General features: G+C 39.3%; 1 protein-coding gene across 11 annotated transcripts in view; it reads right to left on the reverse strand.

Moving 5' to 3' along the window:
- CCDC25 (coiled-coil domain containing 25) overlaps window positions 1–21,664 on the reverse strand; it is a 40,713-nt gene extending 19,049 nt beyond the window's left edge. For 4 of the 11 annotated variants that reach the window (XR_011994172.1, XM_072719547.1, XM_072719546.1 and 1 more), the window contains exons 1-5: window positions 21,509–21,648; window positions 16,662–16,748; window positions 11,072–11,111; window positions 6,364–6,415; window positions 1,261–1,336 (exon numbers count right to left, since the gene is read on the reverse strand). Coding sequence is in view for 10 of the 11 variants with exons in the window: in XM_072719547.1 (XP_072575648.1) it covers window positions 1,261–1,336; window positions 6,364–6,415; window positions 11,072–11,111; window positions 16,662–16,748; window positions 21,509–21,536 (283 nt within the window). In the remaining variant the exon portion in view is untranslated. Of the gene's footprint in view, window positions 1–1,260; window positions 1,337–4,768; window positions 4,918–6,363; window positions 6,416–11,071; window positions 11,112–16,661; window positions 16,749–21,508 lie in introns of all 11 variants that reach the window. The other 7 variants (XM_072719548.1, XM_072719545.1, XM_072719553.1 and 4 more) reach the window with 6 other exon arrangements.
- Between the last annotated feature and the right edge of the window lie 11 nt (window positions 21,665–21,675).

The raw sequence follows: 21,675 nt of genomic DNA on the forward strand, positions 1-21,675 counted from the left end.
CCAGACTTCTACTTTCTTTGGCTAAGTATCTGACCCAGCTTTAATGAAAGCTGCCCAACTGAGATTTAGGAAACACAGTCTAAGTGATGAGGAAGGGATACACTGGCCAGCTCTTATCCTGTATTCACCAGCCCTAGTACCTGTTATCAGCTATGTGTCTGCCCTCTGTCCAAACCATTATTTATTTCCAACCGTCTGGATCATCCCTCAACCTCACATCAAACCAAACTTACCTTTACTCTATCTGCTCTATGTCACACACCCCAAAATCCTACCTACTAGCTCAACCATTCTTAGCAGAACACCATCTCCTGGCTCTCCTTTTTTAACTCCTATTTCCTCCTCCCAAATTGTCTTTCTTGACCTATATCGACTAATGACAGATTGAATCTACTACTGACAGCAGAACTAAACAAATGCCAAGCCCAGAATTATAGGCCTCACCTAAAACAGGCCAATTGTTCTCAATGGTCTGTGTACATTACAATCTCCCAGAGAGTGCTATAAAAATACTGATACTCATGGATCACCCCAGACCAACTAAATGAGATTCTCTGGGAGATGAAAAGATCAACAGATTTGTTACCTTCACAATACACAGAGAGAAAAAAGTATGATAGAGAAGAAGAATAAGTAGGAAACAGGGATATAAAGACCTGAATTCTAGAATTTAAGGATAAATGATAGAAAGACATCATTTCCTACCCTACCCTTATTTCCAAAAGTCTTTTTTTAAAGATATATTTATTTGATAGAGAGAAAGAGTGAGAGAGAGCGAGAGAGAGAGAGTGAGAGAGATGGCGTGCGTGTGCATGTGTGTGGGAAGAGCAGACAGGGAGAATATTCAGGCAGACTCCCCTCTGAGTGTGGAGCCTGACTTGGGGCTTGATCTCACGAGGCATGAGACCTGAGCAAAAACCAAGAGTCAGATGCTTAACAGACTGAGCCACCCATGAGCCCCCAAAAGTCTTTCAACATATAACATCAAGTAGGCAGATCTAGACAAGCTTCTAGTCCAGGTAAGGAAACATGGTAGAAAGAGCTAAGAAAGGACCATGAACATTAGAGGGGTAAAGAGATTAGTTTTCAGTTCTTTCATAGGTAGCAGAACTGCCACCTTAAAGAACAAAACAGAGGAAAGGCATATTACATATTATTTGTCTGACTCAAGCCAAAGTCATTGACAGGTTCTCTAAAACATATTCAATTTCAGACACAGAATTTGGTGTTAATTCTGAAAACACCTCTAGGAAAACTGACCTTGAATGCTATTCGCCTTCACAAGATGGGCGCAGTCCATCAGGACTTCCTTTGGAATGTCTTCTATCTTCTCCCCCTGAAACATAAAAATAAACAAGATGGTTCACCACCTTGTTACTGATCAATACTGGAGCACTTAGAAGGCTTTAGTGCCTCGGCACAATTTTATTAAAAGCAGAGGCTCTTCACTCTATCTCAGGACATTGAAAAATGAAGTCTATTATGGAATGTCTGAGAGAAAGCAGTACAAGTAATATGGAAAATATTAATTCTTAATAAGTGGGGAAAAGGGTATTAAGGGAAACCACCAAAATATTAACTGTAATTATGTGTCAGGAACTTTACCCCCCTTCCTTGTTAATTCTCTTCACTCTTCTGGAAACTTTGTGGGAAAATAGTGCCTATTTTTGATAATAGTCAAGTCTTCTTTGCTGAGGTCCCTACGACCTTCCTCTCAAAGAGATATCTTATTATCTTGGGTCTCAAACATCGTTTGAGGTAGGTCATCGGTCAGCCTTAATTAGGAGCCCAGCTCTTGGCGTGTTAGATATAACCACCCACCCTAAGGGAAAAATAATATTGCCTCAATTTCTGTGTAGATACTGTAACAAAGTCAAAGCTGAATAAGCAAAGCCATTCCAAAAGAACAAAAATATTTCAAAGGCAGGGCAAGTGGGAATCACCAACTAGACATGGGATTAAAGAAGCACTTCTGTATGGGAATGAAATGTTCTACCTACCTAAATAACCTGAAATAAATTAAGCTTATTCCATGATGTTTTTGAAATTTTTTGTTTTAAAATGGGGATCTCTCAAATAAACACATTTTGACCGTCCCCCCAAAAAAGTGGAAAAGTTAAGTTTTCCACTAATTTAATGACATATCTCATGCTGTGCAATTCCCTGACCACCTGCAGAAAGGATTCTGAATTTAACACCTTGATAACACAATGTCATTACTAAGAATATCAAGCATTACACCAGGCCATATGGTGATAGTGATGCCTTCTAGATCTTCTAAAATACACAGAAACAAACTGACCCTATACTAAATAAATCAAAATGAGTAATTATAAAACAAAACAGCTATTGCTTTTTAAGTGCCAACTGTATGCCAGGCACTAAGTAAATAGCCATATAACATGGATTAATATTATCTTCACTCTAGCAATGAAGGAAATGAAGCTTAGCAAGGTTAAGTAACAGGGCAGGGTCCCCTCAATCCAGTAAGTGACAGAGCTAGAGCTGAGAGATGAACCCAGGACTAAAGATTGTAGTAACTGACCTGAGTATGGTACTGATGGAATTCTTGCAGAAACATAGTTTCTTGATCCTTGATGTCAGGATACATCCTGATATCCCTTACTACCTGCATCTGTCACTATTCCTAAAGCAATTTCATCTCTCTGCTGGCTACTTCTAATATAATATGAGCAGACTTAAAAACAAAAAAAACAAAAGACAATCATTCAACTTAGCATTATGCATAAAGTCAGAGTGAACTCAATACATAAATCTCAAAATTGTGACCGTGGGCTTTGTGCCATCTGTGTTAATGAGATAAGAGAGACCTCTAGGTAAGTGAGGTTTTTCTGTGGGTTTTCAAAAATCAAAGACGCCTAGGAAAGAACACTGCTGAAAATCTATGATCTTCAAGGTCTGGGTTGAATTCAACTGAATTCAACAACCAAAAAGTTAACATATAAGATGCTTAGCATGTGCCAGGCATTATTCTAACTGCTTCAGTCATGCTAGCTTATTTAATCTTCACAATGGCCTGAGAAGATAGGTACTGTTAGCTCTCTTTAACAGAGGAGCAAACAGGCACAGCTAGGTAACTTGCTCAAAGTCACACAGCCAGTATGCAGGAAAGCCAGGATTCAAATCCAGCAGTTTGGGTCCCCATCCACTTGGTCTTACTCCATCTCTAACACTTACTTAGTACCTACTAACCACAAAAGGCTACGCCATTTACTGCAAATCGACCAGGTAAACGTTCCCTAAAGTGCACGTATTTTTACTGAGCATATTGTGTGCTTCCAAAAGAAAATGAAATTAAACTTCTTTTCAAACATGGGGTAAATGGTGGTAATATGGACTTGGGACAACCACTGTTGTTTCCATTTTCTGACACAGCAGAGTCTAAAGGAAAAAACTTTAATCTGAACCAAAAGGAAACTTGGTAACACCATACTCTATTTTCTCTAAACTTAAAAATAGTTCCAATGGCAAAGAAGCTGCCAAAGAGAATCCAGACTTTTGTTTCAGCACAGAGTTCCCAACCTCCTCTTTTCCTTTGCAACATAAACAGTATAAATAAAGATGGGGCACAGTGTTTAACCTTGCTGGTAGGGATCCCTGGGTGGCGCAGTGGTTTAGCGCCTGCCTTTGGCTCAGGGTGCGATCCTGGAGACCCAGGATCGAATCCCACGTCGGGCTCCCGGTGCATGGAGCCTGCTTCTCCCTCTGCCTCTCTCTCTCTCTCTGTGTGACTATCATAAATAAAAAAAATAAATAAAAAGACTTAAAAAAAAAAAAACCTTGCTGGTAAATTAAGAAGTTGAATATTATAATTTCAATGAGATAGCATTCTATTTATTTTTAAAAATTGCCAAAAGGTTGCTATTTTTTTAAGTTATAAAGTCCTAGGAAGGGTTTGGAAAACCTGTGTATATCAGGTAGCATTTTAAACTAGTGCAATTAGTTTTAGAGTGCAATCTGGCCTCTGAAATATTTACCAAATGTTTCTATCTTTTGGCTCGGTGATTCTGTTCCTGAGAATTATTGTAAAAAACTTAATTCGAAAGAAAAACAAAGTGGTTGCTAAAAAAACTTCTTGTTAGAGATTCATAATGCTGAAAACTATAAACAACTTATATTCTGACAAGGGAGGTTTCATATTAATTGTGGTATACTATCTATCAACTCAAAGTGGCCAGTCAAGACAATAAATATGAAAATAATACAGTAAGATGAAAAAGTCTATCAAACTGTCACTTTAAAGAGTAATTCAATTAACTAGGGGAATCAACAATTGTAATAATATAACAGAATGGAATGTAAACTGAGACAAAAAAAATCTAAGTGCATGGCATAAGATCACTGAAAGGTCGTGAGGTAAAAAAAAAAAAAAGAGCAGCTTACAAATAACTTTGGAAAACAGCATTTTGACTGGAAACTAAAAGGCAAAAAGATAAAAATAATTGCACATAAACACTGTACTTTAGTTGATAAAGTTGTTTTGCATGGAGAGACAGCTTAACAAATGTGAAACCACTTATACAAATAGTGGTGTCAAATAAGCAAATAGCTGGTGAGTGGTGGGAACCAGACTTCTCAATGAGAAGGAAGTAATAGAGAAGCAAGGAGAAAAGGCTAGAATGGCCTCTGTAATAACAGATTTGTCATAAGACATTAGTATGAGCTCACATTAGCTTAACAGAGATACAAATGGAGACACAAAAACAATCATTTCTATGAATTACTAACATGTCTTAAGTATACATACATGTATTTCCTAGCTCTGTCTGCTGAAAAGGCCTAGAGGCAATGACACTCCAGGAACTGTGAACACACCAAGTCCAGATCTTGGCTTCTATATACCATTCCACCAAAAAAAGGAATCAATGTTCCTTGGTGAAAGAGTTGATTCTAGGACTGGAGCAGGGAAAATACAAGATGAGCCCACAGCATCTTACAGTGCCAGAAAGTAAGCAAAATGCTCAAAAAACAAAATGACAGGAACATATCAAATGACCACAGGAGCCAAGCTGAAAGAGCTCCAACCAAAGCTGGGACAATTTCAACAACCACATAATGTAGAACTGGATTATATCCCAGAGTATAAAATAAATGAGTCCACAGTGATATAAATAAGCTACTGTATTAAATATATAGGGGAGAATGTGTAAATACTCCCCACTGTAAGAAGTGGAGCTTAATTTCATCCCCTCCCCCTTCAGTATGGGCCGGACCCGGTGACTTGTCTCCAAAGAACAGAGTATGGAAAGGGGAAATAAAACAACATTCCAGTGGATAAACCCAGCAAACACTGGCCTGGCCAGGAGATGAAGGTTAGCAACATTAGTGCTAAGTTCTATTAGTGCATGTACCCCTGATGTGATGTGATGAGGAGGATGCTCCACTCTCTGCTATTCTTCCTCTAAAACCCTAATCCTAACCCCAGTCATGAGAAGAACATCAGATAAACTCAAATTGAGTGACGTTCTGTAAAAATATGACCAGTGCTTCTCAAATTGTCATGGTTCTGAAAAATAGGGAAAGTCTCACGCTAGGTAGATATAACAATTAAACACAATGCGGGACTGGATTGGATCCTGGAACAGAAAGAGGACATTAATGAAAAAAACTGGTGAAATCAAAATAGAGTCCAGAGTTTAGTTAACAGTAATGTACCAATGCTGTCCATAGTAATATAAGATGTTAACAATTGGGGAAGCGAGGCATGAGATGTATGGGAACTCTGTACTATCTCTGCAATTTCTCTCTAAATCTAAAATCATTCCAAAATAAGACATTAAAAAAACCCCCAGTATACATAACAAGTATATACATCCTATGATTCAGCTGTATAAAATAAACGAACTTAAAGGCATTAGAAAAACAGTGCTTTTATGTTACTAGGAACCACTGCATGTTTTCCCTTTCCCAAAGAAGCCCCTGATAATGGGAATATCTACCCTTAGTGAGGCAGGAGAATCACATAAGCATGAGAAAAAAAGAACCACACATGATTTCCACTGGAGAAGACAGAAGGTCCACAACTGTCAAATGAAATGAAAGGGAGAGAAAGCAAAGGTGACCAACAACATACCTGAACTGGCAGGGTAATTACGGCAGTGATGGCAGTGGTTCTAGCCATGGTATATGTACTATGCCCCCTTCCAAGTATCAGAAATCACCAGAATTTCCCTTAGTGATTGGTGGGGTCAGGGGTAAGACATCCCTTCATCAGCTAATTTTTTCAACTTTTGTACATAATTTATTACTTTACGAAATTTAAATCGCACAAAAAGGACAGGGGACAAGATAGGATGCTCATCATAAAGCAAAAGTTATGAGTCCATGTTTAAATCCAGTTACCTTATGTAATCGAAGGTATACATGAGCCGAAGAGAGTTTGTCCACATGAAACCTACAAAGAATGAAAACCACTTTTAGCAAGAGGTACAAGACAAGCATCTCCTCAGGCCCCTTGCATTTAAAGCATTCCAATCCAGAAAGTATTAGCTCAGTGTTTACCACATGCCAAGCATCATAGGGAGTATAAAAACACAATGATTGCCTCCAAAGGCAGTTATCAGCGGGAGAGGCAAGATAAACATGGAAAGCTCTGCAGCTGTGTGAGACTAAGTGCCAAGACGTAGAGACAATGGAAATGCCCCAGAAAGTGTGATTTTTCAAGTAAGAAAGAACCATCAGTGACCAAAGGCTTCACCAACGGACTGAGTTCTAGAGGGTCCCTGGCTGAAGCACAGGATTTAGAAAAAAACAGGGAAGGGTATTTTAGGCGAGGAGAAAAGGGAATGAGAGAAGTCATCAAGACGGCAGGACCACAGAAAGAAATATTTTATAGCTGGAGAAGATACCAGTTTGGGGAGAAAAATGAGAGGTTTGGTTTGGGACACCCTAAGTTTCAAGTGATGGCAAAATAATCCAAAGAGAAGCACAGAGTTATACGAGTCATGAAATGGGGCAGACCAACAATTCATCCTGCCTCACACCTGACAATGGCATCTTCTGGGAAAGCATGGGGTTGGCCTTTATGATAGTGTCCTGAAAACATGTGGAATGCCCTTCCATTCCATTGCCCCAAATTTACCTTTTATTAAGGCTCTCTCATTCACCAATTTAATGAAATGTTTCTAAACTTAATTCCTCTCTCATCTAGTCTAATGTTTTGAGATATTAAGCTTTTCATATTTATAATTCACCAAATAAAGTTGACTTTCTCTTTCCAAATTCCAGAGATGGCCCCAGGATTCTAGGACCAAACAATGTAACACATAATGGTCACTTTGGGATTCTGTTAACTTTAGTCATCTCTTCTTTAGTCTCTTACCTTTCCAGTCTGAAGAGTTATAAGGAAAACCCTAAGGAGGTACCACTACATCCCATTATATGCTTCTCTAGACCTTTTCTTAGCATTTACGTATCCTCCGGAGGTGAAAATGGTCACACAATCATACCTAGTTACAAGATGCAGACAGTGTCATTCTATATAAATATTAAGTTGTGGTGTTCCTAATGCCCTCTTCAACATGTTAAGCATCTTGTTAGTCACTGTGGATACAGAAAAATATTACACATTTTTGGCAGTCTATGATGATTCTAGGTTCTATTATTAACAATTACTGCTAGCCAGAAGTGGACTTTGATTTATTTTTCCCCAACTGGTTCATTTATACATTTGCATTCCCATAGAAGATTCCTACTGATTATTGTCTTTAGCTTGGCCTTTTCCACCAAAAAAAAAATGTGTTTTTGCAAATCTAGAAATTAAATATCTCATTACCCGCTTTCAGGAGCTAAGGAAAAGACTTTGTTAGGAAGCAAGTTCAGTTGAGATGTCTTCTCCCATTCCAACTTGTTTTAAGCCAGTTCTTTACTGACAACAACTTTTTCCTACATACCCACAGTAGCTCAACTATATTGTGATTTTTCTTAAGATCTCTGACACACAATTTTGTCAAAAGAAATATACAAATAATTCAATGTATATCTAATGAAGTGATACATAAGTCATCAAATTCCCAAAACACATATGGGAATATCATTGCTGATACAGAGACCAACTCCAGGTTGGTAGGTACTTCAACAGGACACAGGGAATTTGGGGGAGGTATGGGGCTTTGGCTGAGCTGTAGAAACACACAAAAAAGCAAGCTCTGTAAATAAACTATCATGAGCAAGTGTCCTTAAGAAACCTTTACAAACCTTCCTAAATGTTTACTACAAAAAGTTCAAATTATGGCCAGTAGATCCCTAGTTCCTTCTTGTCCTTATTATCTTCCTCACTCTACTTTATCATTGTTTTCTTTAATGAATGCAGAGACTAGAAAGCTCAATCAATGAGCATCAATGACCAGGGGATGCAGAGATATGGGCCCTCAGAAGCAGAGTCATTTAACTCCAGAAAGTGGGGTCCCTGGAAATACTGTTCATTAGGGAGTTTGGAGGCAGTAAACACACACTATTTGTTTTCTTTTGATTAAAGATAAATTCAGTTCTATTCTCATTTTGTCCTGGGAAAATCCTTTGCTTACAGGTGCCTCAGAAAGTTTTCTGGTATAAACTCAGATGCTGATATTCACACACATAAAGTTCCAAAGTTTACCTCAGAGAGAAGCAGGATGAAAAATTGCTCTGGAATGTCAATCAACCAAATCATTCCTAGCATGCCCATGAACGTTTCCAGGATTGACAGAATGGTTTGAAATTTAGGGCTGGCTACTCAACATCACATTAGGACTCGAATAGCTTCTGAAAATAAAAGTCAATCACTTCCAACAACAGTCATTAATCTCAAGAGTGTCAAGATGGGTATCAAAGTATCTGTAGACACTGACTTGGTTTAATAGCATTCCAGAAGATAGCCAACAATAATGAAATTAAAAAAAAAAAAAAAACTCAGAACATACAGGGTATAGATTAGAAATTTCTCTTCCACTTATTTAATTAAAGGAAAAAAGTCAGGTAAAAGGCTGTGGTAAATTGACTTTCATGGTGCATCTGAATATGTAACATTTACTATGCAAGTATTTATGCCTCAAATCTGACATGTAAAAAATTCATAGCAGATAACTACATAACATATGCAGCCATCTGAATCTCTCTTGACAGGATCTGGAGACCTCTGGGCTTTAAGGACAACTGAAATAATCCAGTTCGGTGACAGGTGCTCCAAATGGAGATACCAGAATACAGTTGCTGTGAAGAAATGTCCAATAGAGATCATTGCTAGTAAGGCAGAGAGTTAATTAGGAAGTCAACAAATATTTATTGAATGTATACCAGGTGCCAGATCCTATGGTAGGTAACGGGATGTGGTAGTTAACAAAGTGATCTGAGATGAGAGGGTACCAAGCAGCATCTTTGATGACACTTGATATTTGGGTTGAGAAGACAGACAGGCCACTTTACTGGAAAAGGGGGCTGATTAAAAAAAAAAAAAACAAAAAAAAAAACTTTAAAATTCCCCAGGTTGATAGTGTCTCTTGGTTCCTGGAGTGTGGACTTTGGAGAGGGCAGACAGGAAAGCATTTCCTCTGCGTCATGAATTAGCCCCGCCACAATGGGGGCAGGCTGGAGCAAGAGAGGAGGCGCCCTTTAGTGGGTACCTGTGGCCAGGCTCGGGGGTTCTGAGGATGGCCATGTCTGAGGGAAAGCTTCAGTTAGTCTCTGTGCGATAGTCTTCCTATTAAATGTCTGATGCTGTCCACTTTACTGAAAATCAAGCAGCTCTTCTAAAAAGTGCCTCACCTCTGTCTCTGTAGGGAAATAGGTGAAGGATCCAGGCCCACCCTTGGAGAACAGAAGTCCAGAGAGAGCTGTGGCAAAGGCCGGAAAGGGAAGGAAGTCACCCTCAGCCAAGAGCAGCAGCCCAAGGGAAGAAAAACAACCGGTAAGTCAGAACTGGAGTTAACCGGTAAGTCAGAACTGGAGTTGACCGGCGGGGGGGGGGGGGGGGGGCAGCAACAACCAGAGCACATCTGTTCAGTTTCTCCATCTGAGAATGGGAACACCACCAGTAACTCTTTTAAAGGACTACTGTGAAATTAAATGTATCAATAAAGTGAACACCTACCAGTATTTGACATATAGTTAGTTATTCACTAAGTGTTCACTGTTACTATTGTTAAAGCAAACAGGATCTGTGCACTTATCTTCAGGGATAACATGTGTGTGGGGGAACCGAGGGTAAAGAGGGAGGCAGTCTGGAGTTCTGGAGACCACACCCCGCTCTATATGTGGGATTCAGCTCCAGGAAAGACATATTATAAGAGCAGAAGCTGGAGACAGAACAAGAGAGGAAACTGAGCCCAAGAGTGTTACGTCAAAGACATAGGAGTCTGGGTCCCCTAAAAGGTTTGAGGTCTGAGTGGTAGCAACACCCATATGGCATTCTAAGGCAGTTAGAAAAAGAAAAGAATTCAACTAAAATGAAGGGCTTCTTTGTCATTGTTTTTTGGGGCTGGGTTTTGTGAGCAGCGAAAATTATCTTGGAAGTAAGTGAAGAAAGTATAATTGTTATTTTTTAAGTTTCCAGAAAATAGTTTAGAAAGAGGGAGAAGAGGATGAATCACAACAGGGCTAACCTCACGAGGCAGCTGAGACGACAAAGGGAACCTAACCCGTGTTTTCTTTCAAGCTGGACCTGGTCAGATGCTCTATTCCACCTACACGGAAGCTTCTATTTTCCTCACTGCTCCCTGTGAAGCCCTCATCCGTTCTTTCATTTTTTTTTTTCATCCATTCTTTCAATAAGAGTGGTCTGTGTGTGTGAGTGTGGTGGTCTCACCAGCCCACTATAAGAAGACACACACAAGGTTAAAGAAAGACTCTGGTTCCAGAGGCCTCTGTGGTCAGGTCTGAGATCCAGCCCTAAGACATCATCCCTAGTTTACATGGTGATTACAAATGAAAGGCACCGGCAGTCAGTTACTTATCACTGAATATTCATAAACAAAATGCAAAGCATGATTCCAGGTTTCATCACAAAAGTCAGGTGGCTGGCCAAATCTGAGAAGGTAAATAATGCACAGAAAGCAGAAGCAAAATTGTTACTCACCAAATATCTTCAGGCCAGCCATGCTTTATTAGATCTTCATCTACAGTGAGATACAAGAAAACAAAGAAAAGGTTAAAAAAAAAAAAAAACCATCAGATGAAGATGCCAGTTATAATTAGCTGGGGAGAGGAGAAATACCAACCCTTTCCACAACTGTTTCTCTCCCTTAGTGGAGAAAAGGTAATTCAGAGAGGCTTTGATACTGAAAATAGGGAAAAGTTTTTTTTTTTTTTTTTTGTAAAAATGGTTTTTATATTTGGGCCATCATAATTATTATTTTTACAATAATACTGGGATCCCTGGGTGGCGCAGCGGTTTGGCGCCTGCCTTTGGCCCAGGGCGCGATCCTGGAGACCCGGGATCGAATCCCACGTCAGGCTCCCGGTGCATGGAGCCTGCTTCTCCCTCTGCCTATGTCTCTGCCTCTCTCTCTCTCTCTCGCTGTGTGACTATCATAAATAAATAAAAATTTTAAAAAAAATCTGTTTTACAATAATACTTATAGGAAACTTCAAAGATATTTCTATTAAAAGGTAGTAAAACTTCAAATTAGGGCAGCTGAGAAGTTGGATGAGGTCTTAGAAGACTGATTTACTATAAGGAACTTATTTGTTAAAAATGGTTTTGCTAATCAGTGGACTGCATTTTACTTTTTTAAAAACACCATTGCTCAATTATTAAATTGTAGAACCTTAGAAAATAAAACCACCAGAACTATAAAAAAAGAAATAAATACCTAAAATTCTGTCACATGTAAAAAGAAAAATAAATGGCTAGAAGTTAAAAGTAACTATCTCTGTGGGATGGAACATTGGTGTTGGAAAGGATAGGGTGAAAAACTAATGTTTACACATTCTATAACTATTTCAATCTTTAAGCTATGTGTGTTAGTGTAAGAACAAAGTAAAATAAACGAAAAAGGTCTTTGGAAACAACGACTACTTAATTCTATCATGTGAATAAACTTTTCTACTGTCTACATTTGGGTTGTTTTTACTTATAAATGCTTTGGTAAATATTTTTAAAGTAAATATATCCATTTTGCCTGATTATTTCTTTCAAGCATATTGATGAAAGGGAACTTATTAGATCAAAATGTATACTTTTACATTTTTAAGGCTAGTAATATATATCACTACAGAAACTTAATATCAATATACACATCTAATAGTGACATTAATAATTAGAAAGTAATTATATTTAATACAAAAGCATTATTTAAAGTATCAGATACAAAGTTAAAAACTGTAAGGTAAACAAAATGATATGATGATTTAAAACATACCCAAGAAAGTATATATATATATATTTTTTTTAGAGATTTTATTTATTTATTCATGAGAGACACAGAGAGAGAGGCAAAGACATAGGTAGAGGGAGAAGCAGGCTCCCCATGGGAAGCCTGATGTGGGACTTGATCCCTAACTCGGGATCACACCTTGAGCTGAAGGCAGATGCTCAACCGCTAAGCTACCCAGGCATCCCCAAGAAAGTATAATCTATCTAACTTGAAAGGGTTGTTCATTTTCCAGAAAAACAAAAGGATGATATATCTTGGATAAAGACACTCTCAGAAACTGCAGACACTATAAATTTTCTGAAGGGCTTTCTATTAGCTTAAACAGAAAGCTGAGCCAATAGCCAACAAGTAATAAAAAAAAAAAGTAAAGGGAACTATAAAAAAACCTATTTTCCTCAGTCAGGCAATGCTTGGCTCTCCAGTGACACCTGCTGGCCAATAAAAAGAAAACATCGGAAAACTTTTTTGAAAGTAAATTGCTCAATTAAAAAAGCATTTTTGTTCCATCCAGTCATTTGTCTGAAATCATCAAGGTTATTAGAAATAAGTATTTAGTGCTGGGAGCACTAGAGAACAGGGTGGTTTAAATGTGTAATACCTTTCTTACAAAGCAAACTAGGAAAGCTGACCTCTTCAAATGATTCCAAGAGGTCCTGGGGAAAAATGTTCTACACATAGATTTTTTTCCTACATACATTAAAAAAATTTTTTTTATTTAAATTCAATTTGCCAACATATAGTATAACATCCAGGGCTCATCCAATCAAGTGCCCTCCTTAGTGCTCATCACCCAGTCACCCTACCCCCCCCCCACCTTCCTCCCTTTCCTCCATACATTTTTTATTTATTTATTTTTAAAAAATTTTCTTTACTTATTCATGAGAGACACAGGGAGAGAGGCAGAGACATAGGCAGAGGAAGAAGCAGACTCCTCGCAGGGAGTCCGATGTGGGACTCGATCCCAGACCCCAGGATCATGCCTTGAGCTGAAGGCAGGTGCTCAACCGCTGAGCCACCCAGCTGTCCCCCTACATATATTTTAATGGCAGCAAAACACCACCGTGGTGTTTCCAGTGGGCTCTGAAAAGAATCTAAATTTATACCTGTGGGAGGTAGCCTGGGTGGCTCAGTGGTTTAGTGCCGCCTTCAGCCCAGAGCCTGATCCTGGAGACCCGGGATCGAGTCCCGCATCAGGCTCCCTGCATGGAGCCTATTTCTCCCTCTGCCTATGTCTCTCTCTCTCTCTCTCTGTCTCTCATGAATAAATAATTAAAATCTTAAAAAAAAAAAATTTATACCTGTGGGTATAGACTGTATATCTAGATTTATTATCTGTAGACACAAATTTCTACAATGGACATTCAAAGGATTCTACAATCAAGCCCATCCTAACCCACTCCTCCACGAGGCCTTCTTGGTTCTCTCCAAATCACACTTACTCTCTGCCCCCTCTGTTTCTCCAGCACTTATTAATATGGCTTCATTTCACCCATACTTTTTTAAATAGACATTATTTTTTGGAGTTTTTAGGTTCACAGCAAAATGACCCACTATTTGTTTTTGTGTACGCCTCTCTATCTTAAATGCTGTGAAAGCACAGACTGCATCTTCCCCTTTGGATATTCAGAGTGGCTGGCATACGGCCCCATGCAGCAAAGTCCCAGAAGACGGTAAACTAGAATGGAAGGGAAAAAGAGACACGGTGGCCCTGGCACAGTTGCCTTAAGTCAGTACCACTGGGAGCCCATCAGTGTGAACCAGTATCAATGCAGTCCTTCACTGTGAGAAAGTTCCCTGCCCAGAGTCAAACAGTGCAAAACCCACACAAGTGTATGTAGTAGCTCTCCTCTAGGTGCTTCTCAGTTACCTAAGTCTTGGGTTTGTATCCTTGATGTGGTAGAAAGAAAAGTAGGTTTGATCAGGTGTAGCTCTACATCTACTATACATAACCATGACTGGTTATAACCGTGCCTCCTTGCTCAATGTAATACAAGGAGATAGCATCCCCTTCTCGGCCACATTCATCAAGAGAATGATATGAAAAATATACAAATCATCAAAAAAAAAAAAAAAGAAAAATATACAAATCATCTGTGATGATGTAAGAGTTACTAGGAAAAATAGAAAACTCAAGTATTAATATATCGCAGACTGCTCCTCCAATAAGTCACACCAGAGACAATGTCATAAATTCATCTTAAGGGAAAACTTTTAAAATTAGTTATTTTATTCTGCTGTGTTTTTCTCTCAGCTAGGATGTAATAGTTGTGCTTAGTCTGATTCTGCTTTACGGCAACCAGTATTATTGCAAAATTCGAAACCATTTATATAGGTCTGATTAATAACTATATATATTTACACAGCTATTACATATAGCACATTACATATTTTATATGTGTTACACTGTGTTATATTAGATATGTGAATGTATTAACTAGAGTTATATATACCTATATATATGTAACTACAGTTACATGTAACATTACTGTTCTTTGACATCTTTTCAGTTTTTGGCTTAATTTTTCTGTTGGTGTCAAATGTTTCATACTGGAGACTACTATACTTGCCTCTTTTAAAAGAATCAAGTTTAAAATGTTGTCAGTTTCAACCTGCACCTAAAACAAACACTGATGGTTTTGGGTGGGGGTGGGGGGAAAGCAATATCTGAAGGTTAAAGATAAATAACTATAGGGAATTAGCCAGCTCTTGGACTACTGAGGTGGTCATCCAGCCCTGGAGTTTTCCCAGGAGAGGGAGGAGCTAACTCTGAGGAGCTAAATAAGCTCCAGCAGTGACTGCTACCATTGATTAGAGCTCACCCTGAGCCAGGCACTCTAGTCAGGCTCTTTTATTTAACCTTCACACCCCTGCAAGGCAGATACTATCCTATGGTCCTCTTTTCACATCTCAGCAATATGAGGGTTGGAGAGGTGAAGTGACTAGAGCTATTCTGCTAAAAGCTGGGATTTTTTAAATACATATATATTTTTAAAGATTCATTCATTCATTCATGAGAGACACACAGAGAGAGAGAGAGAGAGAGAGAGAGAGAGAGGCAGAGACACAGGCAGAGGGAGAAGTAGTAGGCTCCCTGTGGGGAGCCTGATGCAGGACTCGATCCCAGGACCCTGGGATCATGACCTGAGCCAAAGGCAGATGCTCAACCACTGAGCCACCGAGGTGTCCCAAAAGCTGAGATTTTAACCCAGATGGGCCTGACTTGAGAGCAGCCCTTTTCAAAACATTATACTACCCCTGTGAGAAGAGCCACTGTTTTCTCCAAGCTTGAGAAAGAGTGGTCCTGTGAGGTCTCCAAGCTCCCCTGTTGCAGATCTTTTCTCCCTTAGCTCAGTGTTCCACACCCCAAGGGCCAGTGCTGTCAATTCACTGCTCCAGAGGAAGAAAGCTCAACTCTGTCACCTTCCTCGCTCCTGCAGTCAGAGGCCATCCCCTAAAGCAGTTTTTCCTTTTAAACTTTAGTTCACATTCATTAGTGGGTCCAAAAATTAATTTGGCAGGTTGAGACTGGCTTTTTAAAAATAAAACAAACAGGGCAGCCCCACTGGCTCAGGGGTTTAGTGCCGCCTTCGACCCGGGGTATGATCCTGGAGATCCAAGGATCGAGTCCCATGTCGGGCTCCCTCCATGGAGCCTGCTTCTCCCTCTGCCTCTGTCTCTGCCTCTCTCTCCTTCTCTCTGGGTGTGCCTCTCATGAATAAATAAATAAAATCTTTAAAAAAAAATTAAAAAAATAAAACAAACAAATGAGGGTATAGCAAAGAGTATGAGTATTTTTTTGGTAAATTTTTGTTATAGTTGCATAAATGTGTACAGTATGGAATACTGTATTTCATTCTGTGGAGAGCATATCTCCTTCAGATATGTCCTTTCAGACATTTTCAAAGTCTGAAAAAATTGTTAACATTTCATGACTCAAAAGGAGCCTTCTCCAGCCTGAAAAACCCTAAAAATATGTTTCCTTTATTCATAAATGTGGTAAAATGTACAGAAAATGAACTTTCCAACCAAGTCACAGATTTTTACTTGACATAAATTAGTACAGGTTAACCTCTGACTGACATCACCCTAAATCAAATGATATGACAAAACTCTTAAAGTTTCTAAGTAGCAAAAAGTGGTCTAATAGACCCCAATATTATTTAATATAACTAAATTCAAGGAAAGTTAACTCACTGAAGTTCTGTATAATGGGCTTAACTACTAGTAGTTAGTTGAAAACTCATAACCAACCAACCATGGGGGTTGGGGGAGGAGGCGATTAACACTTACCTGCTGGAAATTTCAAAATCAATGCTTTTGAAAACTTACTTTCATATTTATCCTTTCCCATGTAAATAGTGTAAGCTGATGAGTTAACTAAGAGAAAAACAAAAATATAAAAAACAGTTAGATAACTTCAACCCCAACAAAAGTGCTTCACAGGAAAAGCAAGTGAGAAATGCTTAGATTAGGGGTAGGCAAGACATGGCTTGTAGGCCAGACCCAGTCAGCCTCCATGCTAAGAAATTACTTCTATATTTTTTAAGAGTTGAAAACACAAAATGAAGAAGAATAAAGCTACAGAGACTGGATGTGGCTCACAAAGTCTAAAGTATTTACCACCTGGCCCAAAGAGGAAAAGTTTATTGACCCTTATTACAGAATAGCTACTTCTCTACTTTCATTAGGGATATAGTTCAATACAATTCCAGTCCTATACTTCTGCCTTCTTCAGAAGAGTTAAAAAAAAAAAAAAACCAATCTTCACTTCCACCACTTAAATATAGGTTCTTAGCTGAGTTTTTTCATAATTTTATTTAGCCAATATTAGTTATCGTCCAGGTGTGCTGCATATTATAATGGACTCTATCCCATTCTAGGGAAACATGATTTTCAAACACCTTCTAAATCAGACTCTAAACCCTAATTATACATTAGAATCACCTAATTATGTCCCAGCTCCATTAAGACTAACCAGATCCAAATCTCTGGTGGGTAAGCAATGGTGTTTGTTTGTTTTAAGGATCTTCAACTATTTCTAATGTAAGGTAGAATGTTAGCAACCACAACTGAATATTCTAGGTATGGTTTACCTTAGAAATGACATATGCTTTACTGAGCTAGTGTCTTTTAACATAGGCATCCTCCATCTAGGGTCAAACAAAAAGTTAAGTTTCCAAACTGAAATTCTATCTGGGTACTGGGTTTCCAAGCTAGTCTACCAAAACTTGTTTGGCTCCATCTGCATCTAAACTCCTGAATTAATAGTCACCAGGCCCTCAGTCTGGACAGCTTGTTGGCTGTTGCTCCAGAGGACTAAATTAACATGTGTGAGTGAAACTCTAAAGGCCAGGGAGCAGCACTTGTTCATTTATAAATTCTTAAATTCTTCAATAAGTTGCCTTGCACTTTCAGTACTGAGGAGCTCCTTAAATTATCAATTTTAGTTGCCTCTCTTGGGAAGGGAAAAATCTCATTTCCTTCAGTCAACAGTTATAATGACTACAACCCAAAATTACTTGGAAGTAGTTGAGGGAACTGGGAAGGAAAGAGTATTTGCATGGACTTGTTGAGAGAAATACTTGTCTATAATTGAGCATTACATTAGCTTGCTAAGCCTCAGCATAGCCAGAACAGCCATTATAATAAATGCCAGAAGTGCAGGAATAAAACCATTTCAGGTTCTCTCTGTACAACCTAGCATTCTATGTGTACGCTCTTTGATCCTGTAATACTATATTTTTACTATAAGTGCATACTATAATTACTCAATCAAGCAGTAATGTTCTTTTTACAACCCAAGCACTCATTAATTAAGACTAGTTAAACACACTGTAGAACATCCATAAACAAAATACCATGTACCCACTGAAAAGGCAGAAATTAAATAGCAGTATTACATACAGCAAGATTCAATGTGTAAAAAGTGAATATATAGTTGTACACACGTTTACAACTATATGCTTAATAGACGCACCTATTTTCTTTATATGTTTGGGGAGCTAGACATATAACTGTTAACAACACTTACCTTGGCTAGCTTGCTTACCAGACATATAGATGGCTTTTGTAATCAGAATGAAAGTAATTTTTCAAATGATTAAAATAAAAGTGTCTGTGCAGGCTAAGCTGTCTAAATTACAGTCAAGAGAGTGACAGACAATTGTTTGGATAGGTGACCTATAAAATGAGGTGATTAAGCACATAACTCCAATGCAAACCAAGGGGCACTTTACAAAAAAATTCTTCAACAACAGTGTCATGAAAGACAAACACTGAGCAACTGCTCCAGATTAGAATAAAGAGTAATGAGTGCCAATTGAACACAACAATGACTTGTAATGTTCCTTTGTTATAAATGTATTATTAGGACACTAATGAAACCTGAATATAAAAGCTGATTAGATAATGGTATTGCTGTGATGTTAATTTCCTAATTTTGATAATGAGGAATGCTTTTTGATAACAGAACATCTTTGATTTTAGGGGGGAGAAAAAACCCTGAAGTATTTAGGGGTAAATTGTGACCTACCAACAAATGGTTCAAGAAAAAGATCTGGGGTTGGGGGAGAAGAGAGATGAAAAAAGGAAAAGAAATAAGTGAAAATGTTAGAATTTGGGGGATCTGAAAGATTACAGAGGAAATCTTTTATTCTTTTTGTAACTTTTCTGAAAGTTGAAATTAGTCAAAATAGAAAATTCAAAATAAAAAGGAGCATGACCGTGGAGCAAGAAGTCAGAATGAAGTTATATAGGGGATATATGTTATGTCTATGTTAATAGGGATAAAGGAAACAAATTATTCTAGTACTTTTTTTATTTGTGCCCAAAGAATAGGGTTGATTAGTATGGGAATTAGTTATCTCGAAGGTACTGGATTCAGGTGTAGTGACCAATCCAACTTTAGCCGCTCAGTGATTAGTTCTTAATTTACATAACAAGCTATCCTGAGGTAGATGCAATTAAAAGGTACTAAAAGAACAGACGGACTTGATGGGCCAAGTGCAGATACTCTGTGGGTCCATAAACCAAAGGGTCTTGAATTTGACAGCAGAAATACAGTTAAGGCTAATGTTTCAACATTCCATTAGGACACAGCATTAAAGAGGTATAAAGCTGAAGAGATTTAGTCAGATACTAACTTTAAAAGGAAAGGCAAAAACTTTCTATTGAGATGTTCTCTCCATTTAAAAAATGTTTTCATACAGTTAAACCCTAAGTTGGTTGAAAAGCTTGGCTAGCTATATGAAGTCATTTCCTGAAAATTCTGCTTGTTCAAGTTGTTTCTCTATAGGAACATGTAAAGTTTTACTACTATTTTACTGACAAAGTTATAATTTTTTCCATTAACTTTGCCGCCCAAGTGTGTTTCTGTTAGACTTAAAGGCCAAATATTTTTCCAATAGGAAGCAGTTCTGACCTTATAACGGAAGCCAATGAGAAAAATGTGACCCATAATCTGCTGAACCACTGTTCAATTACAGGCATCTGTGTGTATGAAGAGTGCTCAAAGAATTCAGAATGGCTTCAAGAAGAATAAAGCAGCTAACATAAACTACATCTAGTACCATACATCCTGCCTGTATTTTTTATTCCATTGTTGGGTTTGTATGGGTATCTCTGTCGTTGGGAACTCTCAAGAGTGGAGAAGCTAAAAAGAGATGTTAGTTATGACAAAGTGAGCAAACAGAAAAGAGGGAGGATGAAAAGGCCTATTACGACTTTTCAGGCAAGTGTGTATATTGTTTCTGCTAATTTTAATAATATGAGTTAAGACAAACCAAACCTATAAAGGCAGATAAATGGCTATGGCACACGGTGGAAGTCTAGACTACTGATAAAAATAATGAGATGTGGGGATCCCTGGATGGCTCAGCAGTTTAGCCTGCCTTTGGCCCAGGGTGCGATCCTGGAGTCCCGGGATTGAGTCCGAGTCGGGCTCCTTGCATGGAGCCTGCTTCTCCCTCTGCCTCTCTCTCTATGTGTATCATGAATAAATAAATAAAATCTTAAAAAAAAAAAAAAAAAGACAGGAAGGGTCGGGGTGGGGTGGGGGTGGGGGTCTCTGGCTTACAAATTCCCTGGGCCTTATTGTTCTCATCTCTCAAGAGAAAGTATCACCCTACTCAAAACCACGAAAACAACAAAAGGGCTAGCTCGGCATAAAATCTCACGTTTAGGGATCCCTGGGTGGCGCAGCGGTTTGGCGCCTGCCTTTGGCCCGGGGCGCGATCCTGGAGACCCGGGATCGAATCCCACATCGGGCTCCCGGTGCATGGAGCCTGCTTCTCCCTCCGCCTGTGTCTCTGCCTCTCTCTCTCTCTCTGTGACTATCATAAATAAATAAAAAAAATTAAAAAAAAAAAAATCTCACGTTTAAGATGCAAGCAAAGAGAGCGGCAATGGAATAGTACCTGCTAAGACAAAGTCAAAAAATACCATTAGTTGGTTCAACAAGCATTTATTAACTACTGTGGGCCAGGCACTGGTCTAAGGAAACAAGGAGATCCTGCCCCTGTCCTCAAGGAGCTTAGACCCCAGGTCAAGCAGGCAGCATTTAATATCATATGATAAATGCAATACCAAAGATACACACGGGGCGTCAAGGGGGGGTCCCCCAAAGAGGCCCAGCTAAGCAATCTCTGGGTGGGAGTTAGGTGGGCGTCTTACGGGAGTTAATGGGACTGATCAGGCAAAGGGAACAACATAGGCAGAAAAAACAGGGTCAAGACGTAGCACTTCCTGGGAACTAAATGCACCCCTTCCTTGGCTGCCAAAGGCCAATCAGGAACACTATCATACGCCAATATTTGAGATATGGGACAACTCTGCCCAGTGAGGGGCTGCAGCGCCACTCCAGGGTCCATACTGTTTTCTGTTGCATTCCGGGCCCTACGAGGATATCCTTATCCTTAGCAGGGACGGGCGCACTTCCTGTAAGGCAGTGTGGTTGGCAGGTATCTCCTTCCTCCCTCAAAGTGGATCATCACCAGGACGCAGCCAGAATAAAGGCGAAGGGGGTGAGGAGGAGTCTCCAGATGGGGGTGTGAAGAAGCCCACGATCAAGTCCAGGCTGAAGAGCAGCTTGGGAGCCCCGCCGTCGAGCAGGGACCGAGGAGGTCACGGCGCCCACTCACCGCTGCTGCTGGTGAAGTAGAACACCATGATCCCGGCGGCGGCGGCGGCGGAGCGGCTCCAGGGCGGAACAGCAGCACTCAATTCGCCAGCTCAGGAGACCAGCGCGCGGAGGCCTCCCGGTCCCCGGAACTCCTCGCGCACTTCCGGCGGAAGTCGGAAGTCGGGG

Source organism: Vulpes vulpes, chromosome 9 (genome assembly GCF_048418805.1).
Source record: "Vulpes vulpes isolate BD-2025 chromosome 9, VulVul3, whole genome shotgun sequence".
Classification (NCBI taxonomy): domain Eukaryota; kingdom Metazoa; phylum Chordata; class Mammalia; order Carnivora; family Canidae; genus Vulpes; species Vulpes vulpes.